The sequence below is a fragment of the Lontra canadensis genome, unplaced genomic scaffold (assembly GCF_010015895.1).
Source record: "Lontra canadensis isolate GAN:19392208 unplaced genomic scaffold, GSC_riverotter_1.0 scaffold41, whole genome shotgun sequence".
In the NCBI taxonomy this organism is placed as follows: Eukaryota; Metazoa; Chordata; class Mammalia; order Carnivora; family Mustelidae; genus Lontra; species Lontra canadensis.
This window is the reverse complement of record NW_022631035.1, coordinates 16,462,181-16,474,384: the sequence shown is the minus strand read 5'-3', so window position 1 is coordinate 16,474,384 and position 12,204 is coordinate 16,462,181. Positions and strand designations below refer to the sequence as shown.

Sequence of the window (12,204 nt, the reverse complement as noted above, 5' to 3'; positions counted from 1 at the left end):
TGAATAATAAAACTCTTGAAGAGTCAATATATGCACAAAACTCCCAGACAAGCACTTTCCAGATATTTAGAAATACCTAAGACTTTTTCAAGTTTCCCCAAACTGCTGTCAGTACTGCTGAGTTACGAGCCAAAGAATAAAACGGAACCAAAAGTGAATTAAGACTATCTTCTCTGGGGGCACCCGGGTGGCTCGGTCATTAGGCATCTGCCTTCAGCTCAGGTCATGATCCCAGGGTCCTGGGATCAAGCGCTGCTCCACGGTGAATCTGCTTCTCCCTCTCCTACTCCCCAAGCCTGTGTTCCCTCTCTGTCAAATGAATAAATAAAATCTTTAAAAAAAAAAAAAAAAAAAAAAAAAAAGACTATCTTCTCCGGTGCCTGGCTAGCTCAGTCAGTGGAGTATGTGACTCCTGAACTCTGGGTTGTGAGTTCAAGCCCCACACTGGGTGCAAAGATGACTTAAAAAATAAAATCTTACGGGGAAAGAAATCCCACACACAACTAGTGAGACTGTAAACCGAGCCTGCTGCCGAAATACTTCTCTGAAGGAGGTATCAAGAACATAAAAGTATCCATATGACTTAGCTAAAGATGTTTATTATGGTATGCTTTATGATTTTAATAAATGGCAGAATTAAAACAGTCACCAAGAAAGGTAATATAATGTCCCCAACTAAAATGTTTTCCCGGGGCGCCTGGGTGTCTCAGTGGGTTAAAGCCTCTGCCTTCGGCTCAGATCATGGCCCCAGGATCCCGGGTTCGAGCACCAGGCACCAGGCACCAGGCTCTCTGCTCCACGGGGAGCCTGCTCCCCTCCCACCCGCATACTTGTGATCTCTGTCTGTCAAATAAATAAAAATCTTATTAAAAAAAAAAAGTTTTCCCAAAAAAACAACTACAAGAGCACTCCAGTGGAATTTCTGGAATAAAAGCTTAGATGATATATACGGGGGGGGGGGGGTTGCAGAACTTCAAACTCTCATTTTATCTTGTCAGTTAGTCATCCTTTTAAACTTTTGGCTTACTAATTAATTTAATGCATACAGTACACACAGTACAGCAATTTTCTGAAGGCTTTGACCAGCACTAAGGCAGGACAAAAAAGTGTTGTGACATGTATTTTTAAGAGCAACAGACTCTTCATCTAGCTCATACGAAAAAAAAACAACCTTGAAATAATGTAAGCTCCACAAAAGCAGGATTTTTATTTTACCACACACCCCTCTAAAGAGAACAGTGCCTGGTACACGGTAGGCACTAACCTATTTGCTAAATGTGTGTCTTTTCCATGCACATTTACTTCTCAGTCAAACCCAAACTGAGTAAGGGACTCTTTTCTAAGGTGATTTTTAAGAAGAAAAACTACCACAGTGTCACCATCAAGATAAAAGTTCTTTGGTAAGAATCAGGACTCTGCAGAACTGGAGGACACAAAATCCCAAACACCAATGTGTAATTTCACTGGAACAGTCTTTCAGGGAAAATCCTAATTTTCCTTAAGAAAGCAAGGGGCGCTTAGTGGTAAAATAGAAATGCATCTAAATAGAAAAGCAAGAGGATATCCTTAGCCATCACTGCTTTTCCATAAATATAACAAATAATGAGTTACATCAATGGCTTACATTTATATAGTCTCTTTTTTATGTTTCCTATTAGCCCAAATACAGAACTGTTTCGTTCTAAACACATGTTCAATTTAACATTACATTTTAATAGTGTGGTCTGCACTATTTTAAACATGAGGCCCTTAAACAAACTAAACACTATATCAGATCATATTAAACTCTTCTCTTTGACCCAGTTACAAGTTCTTGAGGGATGGGGAAAAAAGGATAATGGTAATTTTTAGTTGAGCTGAAAAAGACCAGACATTTATCTCTTACCTTATTAGCACGTATCTGTTTGTAAATATCTGTTTGCTGCCGAATTCGATATTCCAAGTCAGAAACATGAGCCTGAAGCCAGTTCCAGCGGCTGACAATAGCTGCTCGGTCTGCAGCCCATCTCCATTCTGACCTGCGTCTCCTAAAAGGAAATAAACTGAGTGAAATTCGAGAGTAGCAGCAACATTTATACCCAATGGAAATGGAAGGGTTTTAACATCTAAAGGCCCTTATGTCGCCTAGTCTACTGCCAAGAAAAACCCAAGACTTAACGAATGTATATATATATGTATGTCAATCACAGGACACACAGGGACAAAACTTCACATATAGGTATTTCCCAAATTAACTAGCTGAAACTGCCTTCTAGTATTCCAATCTTGTGGCAAATTCAGAGGAGACATAGAAATATTCTCAGGAGACAGAAATTTCTCAGGAGATAGAGAATATTTTCTACTTCAACATAAAACATATATAAATAATGAAGATTATCAACACAGAAAATCCCAAAGACACCACAAATTATTAAAGCAAAGAATTCAACAAAACTGTCAAGACTGTCAAAGTCAAAGTGTTGGTATGTGCCAAAAAGTGGAAAATATTCATTTCACAGCACCAACTTATGCTAACTTGATACATACAAGATCTTTAGAGAAATAATAAAACCTGAAAACATAAAGACTTATAAAAATGAGACACAATGTTCTTTAAGATGACAATTTTCACATGTGTATAAATTCAAATAAGTCCCAACCAGATTCCCTACAGGGTTTTTAATGGAAACAGATAAAAAGATCCAAAAATTCACAAGAAAACAAAGACCAGCAGTAGCAAAATTCTAAAGAAAATATGATGGAAACTGGCAACTACAGACTTACTGTAAAGCCATAACAATTAAAGCAGTATCCAGAAAGACAAAAAGACCAGTGAGACAAAATACAAGGCCCCAAAACTCAGAACTGGATATATAAAAGGGATGACATCCGTTATCAGTGGGGAAAGACTGAACTATTCAATGGATAGTTGAATGGCCAGCTCTTTACACAGAAGAAAATAAAACTAGTTCCCCTCATCATCATATAATTCCATAATTTTGGAATTCCTAAATCTGAAAAGCCAAACTGAAAGAAAAATATCTTTGGAAGGATTCCTTAAGACGCAAAAAACATTTTTAGCTCAATTTCAACATACAACAAAAGATTTAATAAAGCTAAAGATAAGCCGCTATTTCGTAGATTATCTGCAACAAACATAACTGAAGATTAAGTATCAGAATATAAAACAGAACTCCAACAAAGAGATTAAAAGAACAGGCAATCTAATAAAACAATAGAAAATTCATGTGAGAAATCCAAATGGCCAATGAATGTACAAAAATACACCATACCTTGTCAGATTTTGGTTAAAATATTAGTATTAGGTCAAATATTAGGAAGCTATTTGAAACCCAGACTGGAAAAACCAAGTTTTTTAAGATGTGGAGAATAGCAATTCATACACTGCCAGTAATAAAACCTGGCACACCTGCTTCTGAAGGCTAATTTGGAAATACTTGGCTAGACAGAAAAATGTGAATACCCAACCATAACGAAATTCTATTTCTGAGAACACTTGCACATCTCCATGAAGAAAGAGATTCATTGCAATAGTTTGTAAGAGCTAAAAGTTACAATCTAATTTGCTAACGTAGGAAAATAAACTAAGAAATAAGTTGTTTGAGATACACACAAGTAGTAAAAGAATTTAAAGGAATACTGCTTATTAATAAGTATTATATGTATCAACATGACTAAATCTCAACAACACGGAATGGAAAAGTTGTAAGAAAACTAAAAAAGCATAAACATACAATAAGGACTGTTGCCAATACATAAATAGTAATAGTAAAGTATAAAAATATGCGCAGAACTGATACTCAACAAAGTTAGGATCAGGTTTCTTATCACCTCTGGGAATGGGAATGAAGAAGTTGGATTTTAGCTCTACTTATAATGTAATGTGTGATTCCTCTTTAAAAACAAAAGTCTGGGGCTCCTGGATAGCTCATATGGTAGAGCGTGCAACTCGATCTTGGGGTGATGAGTTCGAGCCCCATGTTGGGCACAGAAATTACTTAAAAAAACAAACAAAACCCTTAAAAAATACAATAAATTAAAAAAAATTTCATTGAAATATATGACGACATTTTAACATTCCTTAAATATTAGAGGGGTATATGGCACCTGGTATATTCTATAATCAAAGTATTTCATAATCTTCCATAAAATTCTTTTCTAAGAAAGCAGAAGCAGTCACACTGACTGTAGCCCCACCTCCAATCAGGATATACATACTCACTACTAAAAACTTTAAATGGCTGTAAGTGAACTCTAACAGAGTCTACTGATGAGATTAAAAAAAACAAAAAAACATGTCAGGGTGCCTGGGTGGCACCGTTGGTTAAGCTTGTTCAGCTCAGGCCCTGATCACAGACAGGGCTGTGAGATGGAGCCTCTCCTCAGGCTCCAAGCTCAACGTCTGCATCTGCTTGAGACACTCTCCCTCTTCCTCTGCCTCTGTCCTTCCTCCTGCTCTCTCTAAATTAAATAAATCTTAAAAAAAAAAAAAAAAAAGAAAAGAAATGTCAATAATGACAGAACACATCTAACCACAGCAGGGTTAGAAAGGAGTTAATACTTAATTATACCATTATAATTAAGACCAAGGTTAGCAATGATATTTTACTTTTATTTTATATGGTCTAAAAATAAGCCATTCAAGCCAACCACTGTGACAAAGTATTATCCAATTATTTCTCTTTTACAAAGAAGGGATTTTACAGTTCCCTAACCTTGATAAAATCAGTACAAGATGTAAAGAGACTTTTTAAAAAAAGTCTAATTATCTGGGTGCCTGGGTGGCTCAGTGGCTCAAGCATTTGACTCTTGATTTCACCTCAGGTCATGATTTCCAAGGTTGTGAAACTGAGCCCCAGGTCTGGCTCTGGGTGGGCTCCCTGCTGGGCATGGAGCCTGCTTAAGATTTTCTCTCTCCCTCCCCGCCCCCCCCACCTCTCTCTCTTTCTCTCAATAAGAAAAGTCTAATTATCTGGTTTAATGTTGGCTGCAGTTCTAGTTCTAGCCCAAATCAGGAAAGAACCTCGAGAGGTTAAATACAATCTCTGAATCATTCCTGAACTATAAAAATGCCCCTCCACCTTTTTAATAAGAGGTAAAGTTAGTTAACCTGCATATCAAATTCCCAACTTTCATTCCTCCATGAGGTTCACCTTCCTATCCTGCTAAATCTCTTGGTTTTTTTAAGTTCATTTCATTCATTCCCAAAGCTACCACAGCACCAAATGCCCATTTACCATATCATGACTGGGCTACTCCAATAAACCTTAGCTATTACTACTCGTAACGTAAGTTATGCACTACTTTTCCTAACTAAACTCGCCTCAAACCTCATTACTTCCTGTCACTCTTATATGTAAGGAACCATACACCTCCCATGGCTTCTTTTCAAATCCTAAGTCTTCAAGCAAACAATGTATAATGGAAGTCAAATACTGTAAAAGCAATTCAGAGACAAAAACTGATTAGTACAATTAACAGTGTTCATTTAATGACAGTTTATTCACAAATTGTTTTAACAATGGACAGTGGCTAGCCAAAACAAAACCCTAATGTTGAAAACTAAGGTAAAGGAAAGAAAATTTAGTGGCAAATTTGCAATGCTTCCTCCTTAGTCACCCTTGATGGACAAAGAATCCTAGCAGTCTCTCCCAGTGATCCTGAACTTGATCCATAAGCTTTCTCATGACAGTGTTCTAGGATACCAAGCACTCTTAATTGGCAAGAAAGATGAAATCTATTTGTTATCTCTGAATTTAGATACATCCTAACCAAAAGAATTCTCTTTTCCCCTTCTTGTCTAATATCAAGGGGTTGGAAAAAAAAGAAATAAACCCAAACACTTTAAAATCTGTTTGAAACTCTGAGACTAGAACAGAGAAGAAAATTACTTAAAACATTTCCATTCACAAGAACTTTGACAAGTACTATTTTTGATATTAAAGAACAGCCCTTTTAAATTTTCCTAAGGTAAAAACTAACAAGCCTACTCTACAGGTATTCTCCTAAATATCAATAACAAACTGAACTTCCTAGTAATATTTTTTGGAAGTTGGCTAATAAACTCATTAAGGACAGGCAGCACCAAATTATGAACAGTTTCATTCTACAAATACAGTTGTCATTTAACAGTTTAGAATTGGAAGTGATTTTCAGTGGAAAGTTTGCCACAATGTTGTAATGTAATCAATGAAAAATAAAACCCCCACCCCCGCCCCCAAGTGTCCAAAAAGTATCTTGTGTGGTTTTAAGAGTCTGAGAAAGAAAGAGCATACCCGCACCGCGCGCGCGCGCACACACACACACACACACACACACACACACACACACGTGGGGTTAAAGGGGCAGAGAGAAAAGCAGATTCCCTGCTGAGGAGGGAGACTGATGGGGCTCAATCCCAGGAGCCTGGGATCATGACCTGAGCCAAAGGCAGATGCTTAACCAACTGAGCCACCCAGGCACCCCAGTATCTTGTGTTTGAAATACCAGCAATATGGGTAGAAAGCCAAACTATTAGCAAAGATATATAGTTAACAAGTCTGAGGTAGCTATGAAGACGATACCAGACCCCAGTGACAGAACACCACAAAATATTATTTTAAGAATAAGATCTTCACATCTCACCTGTTTTCCCCCTATAACAAATACAACATGCCACAGAAATTCAGTTTACTTGAGGGAGAGGTGGATTCCCCCCAATGTTCAAAATGTAAATTTATTATTCTGATAATTTACAGAGCAAAAAGCTACTGATTTAGTATTAGTCATAGACTTCAAAAAGAACACATGACTTAAGGTGCGTGTGTGTGTGTGTGTATATATATATATATATATATATATATATATATATATATACATACATACATAGGAGGGAGCAGGAGGGGCGGGGCAGAGAGAATCTGAAGCAGGTCCATGGTCCCAACACGGAGCCCAAAGCAGGGCCTGATCTCACAACCTTGTGATCTAGAATTTTTTTTTTAAATCTAGAAATTTTTAAAAGAATCTAATTAAACAACAATGAATAAGTTAGAAAGACCTGGATGGTGGTAATTCCTCTTCAATTCTGATTTCATTTCTATTTCCAGTTCTTTCACTTTATGTAGAAAAATTTCTATTAAAAAAATTAAAAGTAAAATGACTGTCTACAGCCAAATTACCTAGCACTATGTTGAAAAACACTATGTTGAAAAACTGGCACACAAATTATTTTAGAGTTCTGTGCTACTTCCAAGTGTGCAAGAAAGTCCAAGATACCTAGGTTCTGAAATCTCCAGGTTACTTACATGACTTATAAAACCAACAGAATAAAGTAATTAAAGTTGAGTACATCGCTGAGCAACCAGAGCATATAAGTTAAGTTGCTAGATTCAAAGTATCCAGGTTAAGAGTCAGGGTCACAAGAATAGAAAATCCTGACATTACTGAGAGCCACTTTAAAAAAAAAAAAAAAAAAAAGTATATACAAGTGTTTACCACCTAGCTTAAAAGCAGAATGGAATGAACAGGTGAAGAAGCAGGACTACAGGTTCAAGCCAAGTTCTCACTTTTATTTATACTTTATGTGATTACAGACATGAAAACTGACCTCTGGAAATAATAGCAACATCCGCCTCATAGGAATGTGGCATTCATAAATGACACAATCCTAACTGCAAAATACAATCTGTGTGTTAGAAAAGATTAAATAAACATAACCTTGGAGTCCAATTCTATACTGTAAAAGATATAAAAGAAGGGAAAAGAGGAGAAATAAACCTCCAAGAAGCAGAAAAATACAGGAAATAGATGTTTTCAGTTAGCAACAGACTTAAGTTTGAGTGCTGGGCTTCAGACTCATCCAAAGAAGGTCCACGCTAAACAGCAAAACTGAAGTACAGCTGACCCTTGAGTAACACGGGGGTTTGGGATGCCAAAACTTAATTACTAACTGCCTGCTGGTGACTGGAAGCCTTACCAAATAACAGAAACAGTCAATTAACACATATTGTATATGTTTTATGTGTTATGTATTACATCCTTCCAATAAAGCTAGAGAACATATTGAGAAAATACATTTATAGTACTGTATCCAAAAAATACCACATACAATGTACCCTCCCAGTTCAAACATGTTATGTTCAAGGCTCAACTGTAGTTCATTAGAATAGATAATGTATTCAGCAACAACTTCAACGACATTACCCTCTGCCCAAAGTTACAGAGGATGGAGGAAATAAAATGGGGGGGGGCACGCAAAAAAGTCTACCATCAAATATCCTTCATGTTTTGCCTGTAAAATAAAAACTTCGATGAGAATGAGTTTAAGAAGCATTTTGTATCTGTCATTCTAACTATTATCAGCTTTCTAGAGAGGTCTAGAGTAACAGGAAACTAATCTACCAGAGCCAATTCTAAACTTCCAATTAATTCAGCCTCATAAAGACTCCAGGGTGGTGGGTTAGGGTGGAGGTGGTGGTTTTGAATAGTTAACCCTTTTGTCCTAATGCTTAAATAAGATTAACTCCAAAACTGAAAAGAGATTTATGTGTTTTGGCAAATTATTTAAGCCAAACTTTCAGCCACCATCAACTCTTCCTCTCGTCTGCCACCCCTACCCCAGTGCCAGTGCCATTTAATAAATATATAAGTACCTGTTATTTATTATCAGAGATTATACCAGGTGCTGAGAATACAGTAATAATAAACAAGAACTGTGGCTCATTAAGCTTAGAGTTTAATGGGCAATACAAATGTTAATAAACAGTCATGCAAAATGTGAGAGAAGAGATTATAACTATGACATCGGATCTAGATTGAGGGATGTAGAAGACTTCTCTGTAGTATAACCATTTAACCTAATAAACTCCAAAGAATAAATCAGGATGTGGACATGCAAACTTGCTGGGGATGAGAGGTCCGGGCGGGGAGGGGGGAGATATGGAGATGCACAAAAGATACTGGGGACTGTAGTGTGTCTGAAGAAGAAATGATATGTACAGGTTCTGTAGCTGGAGCTCAACCAGTAAACAAGGGGAAGAATGCACTGGAGTTGACACTGGATATAGGAAGGTAGTAGGGTCAGATCATACAGAACTCTGTAATCCATGTTAGTTTTATGAAACAGTATTACACAGTCCTGGTCTTGGCCTATGTTCTTGCATTTACCTTGGACTCTTTTTAAATGAAAAATCTCAAATACAAGCTAACAGATAATGAACTCCTACATAACCATCAACTAACTAAATTATTATTAACTCTTGGCCAGTCCTATCTCATCTATAACAAATAGATATACATATATATATATATATATATAACAAATTATGGATTAATTTTGAAGCCAATCCCAGCCATCAGATCAGTACATCTGTATTTATTTCCATGTGTATCTCTAAAAGGTAAATTCACTTAAAATATAATATACTATATACTGTGCTATATTTACACACATACACTACACTATATACTTCCATAATTTAAAAAACAGTAATTCCTTAATGTCAAATATCCAGTTGTTGGTATTCTGAACTGTCAACTGGTTTCTCCAAAGTGAAGATCCACACACTGCATTTGGTAATAAATCTCAAATCTGTAAAAGATTTCCCCTTTTTCTCCTTGCAATTTATTTGTAGAAGAAATAGAACTATCTGTCCTTTAGAATATCCCACATTTATTTTTATCCTTGTCCCAAAGTCCACACTTTTGAACTTTATAAACTCTACCTCTAAAGTACTTTTAGTTTGTTATTTAGTGTTTAGTACGGATCAACAAATAAATTATTTGTACTTTTGTACATTTAATTTTTACATGTTTAAGACTGAGGGAAGCCTGGGTGGCTCAGCCGGTTAAGCGTCTGCCTTTAGCTCAGGTCATGACCCCTGGGTCCTGGGATCCAGTGGCAACATCAGGCTCCCTGCTCAGTGGGAGCCTGCTTCTCTCTCTGACTGCTGCTCCCCCAGCTCGGGCTCTCTCTTTGACAAATAAATAAAATCTTAAAAAAAAGAGAGAGAAAAAAAAAAAGACTGAGAAAAAAGACCGAGATATGTACTAAGACACACCCAACCTTTAAAGATTTAAGCTACTTCAAACTCCTCTCAATGCCCATTTGTCAGACATTTTATTAATTGGTAACATTTATGTAATATGTACTCTGCCAAGCACAATAAAACAAAAAATGTACTAATTCTCCAAAACAGCCCCTGAGTAGCAGTACTCAGGTCAATCTGTTTGTTATAACCAACTCAGGTTTCCAGCCTGAAAATATCCAGGAGCACCCACCTCCCTCTGGGTAAAGCTTTCCCTGGGGAACTATATCTCAGAATTCATTACTGCGTATTCTTCAAGTTTACTGTGATTTTATTTGTTATTTATGTGTTCTCTATTTCCAAAGTCATGTCATGGAGACTTTGACTGGTCTTCAACTAGGTTATCCATGCCTCTTTCCTACCACATGTTTTAACTGCAGATCAATTTTCAGTGATATCTGCATATATGTAGCTTACGAATAAGGAATTCCCAAGAAATTTTAAAAATATGAGACTGATTTAGCAATGGCTTGTACTGCTTAATTTTCAAACTGTTCAAACAAAAATAAGCAGAAGCAAAAACACCCACCTAACTGAAGCTTAAAAGATCCAGAAAGCCTTTGACACACACACTGAAGTGTTCCAATGGAGAAAAACACAGCATGACAAAGAAAGTTGGAAGCGGCAGTTCTTCTTGGCTGTGGCTGCAGGACCAGACACAGAATCTGAGCATGAGATTCAGAACAAAACACTGGCCTAGTTACTACCGAATAGGACTCGGTTATGTTTCAAGAATAAAGCAAAATGACAAAGTTAATACTGAAAGACTCCGTTATTCCAAGAACCACTGTCTCAGGAGTGGCTCCTTCACAGTGAACCAATCAATTTTCTGTCCACTTTTTTGCCTACAGAGTCATCTTTTTAGAGTGGATTTCACTTTAGAACCTTTCAAAATTCAAACTGAGGTTAGAAGATTCAAATTCTATAGATGGTATTAATTCCTCCTTTAAAAATCCTGAATAGTTAAATAATCCCAACTGTTCAAGAGCCGTAAATTAAAGTTTAAGAGTAGCTATTATTTGATCTAGCTCACTCACCTAAGCAAGAGCCTGACAAGGAGCTATCTTACAACTTAAAGTTCTTAATGTAAGCAGCAGGGGGCTTAGACACTTTCATAATTATCACCACACTGCAACTAAAACTGAAAGAAAACCAATCTCTTATCTTCAGCATTTCCCAGGTTCCCAGCCCTGGGCCTGAAAGTAGAGTAGAGGAGCAGAAAAGCGCAAAATATTGACAAAAAGGAGGAAGGACATCACCACTTATTCCATGGGAAAGAACTTGTTTCTGGCTATCTCTAGAATAGTCAAAGGAATCTAAGAATTCGGTCCCTCAGATTAACTAACAGGATTTCTACAGAGAAACATTTTCTACTCACTTTAAAAACAGAAATACAGCTTGTTAGAAAGAATATGGTACAGAGAGTGAGTAAACACTAAATTCCAAATCCTTGCCCTGCCATTTATTTAGCTAGCTATAACCAGAGTCCGCTAAATGAAAGATGCAAGAACCAACATTCTTATAAAAGCTCAACTTCAGGAGTGGTGTTCCTACTTTACTGTGTGTTAAGAAGTATGTGAAAGTTGAAATGAGCCCCAGGGACTTGCATGAAAAGAAGCCTCCTGGATAGTTCTTATGCAAGAAATGTGCAAGACCATACTTTGAGAAACAGTACTCAGAGCTACTGGGGTTTAAGCACTAAAGGACACATCTTGAAGAAAATGAAGCTGAATGAAAAATCAATTTGTTAGTTAATTTATCAGGTCTTAAGATAAACAGAAGAACTTCTGGTCCAGGCAATACAGCGTAGACACAACTATAAACCCTAGAAATTACACTCTGAAATGTGGAAAGAGGAAGGTGAACTGGTTAGGCATCTCAGGACTTGAAAAACGACATTGTAACACGGCATCTAAAACATCCCATTCAGTAGAAGGTAACCCAAGCCTAGCATGTCCTAACTTCCAACCTAGCAACAAAAGTGGCCCGGACAGGCTCATGACTCCCCTGAAGGAACAATACCACCACCCACAATACCAGGTAAGCTCTGCAGCAACAGAAAAAGAGAAGGAGCAGGAGGAGGTCAGCTAACAATAAGAGGCCAGAGAAAATATTATTACCACATTTCTCTCTTTCCCTT

The 12,204-nt window shown here is 37.1% G+C and overlaps 1 protein-coding gene across 4 annotated transcripts in view; it reads right to left on the bottom strand.

The window, feature by feature from the left end:
• KANSL1 (KAT8 regulatory NSL complex subunit 1) overlaps positions 1-12,204 on the bottom strand; it is a 177,355-nt gene that overhangs the window by 54,058 nt on the left and 111,093 nt on the right. For all 4 annotated transcript variants that reach the window (XM_032870930.1, XM_032870932.1, XM_032870931.1 and 1 more), the window contains one exon: positions 1,886-2,027. In XM_032870930.1, the coding sequence (XP_032726821.1) occupies positions 1,886-2,027 (142 nt within the window). The remainder of the gene's footprint in view (positions 1-1,885; positions 2,028-12,204) is intronic.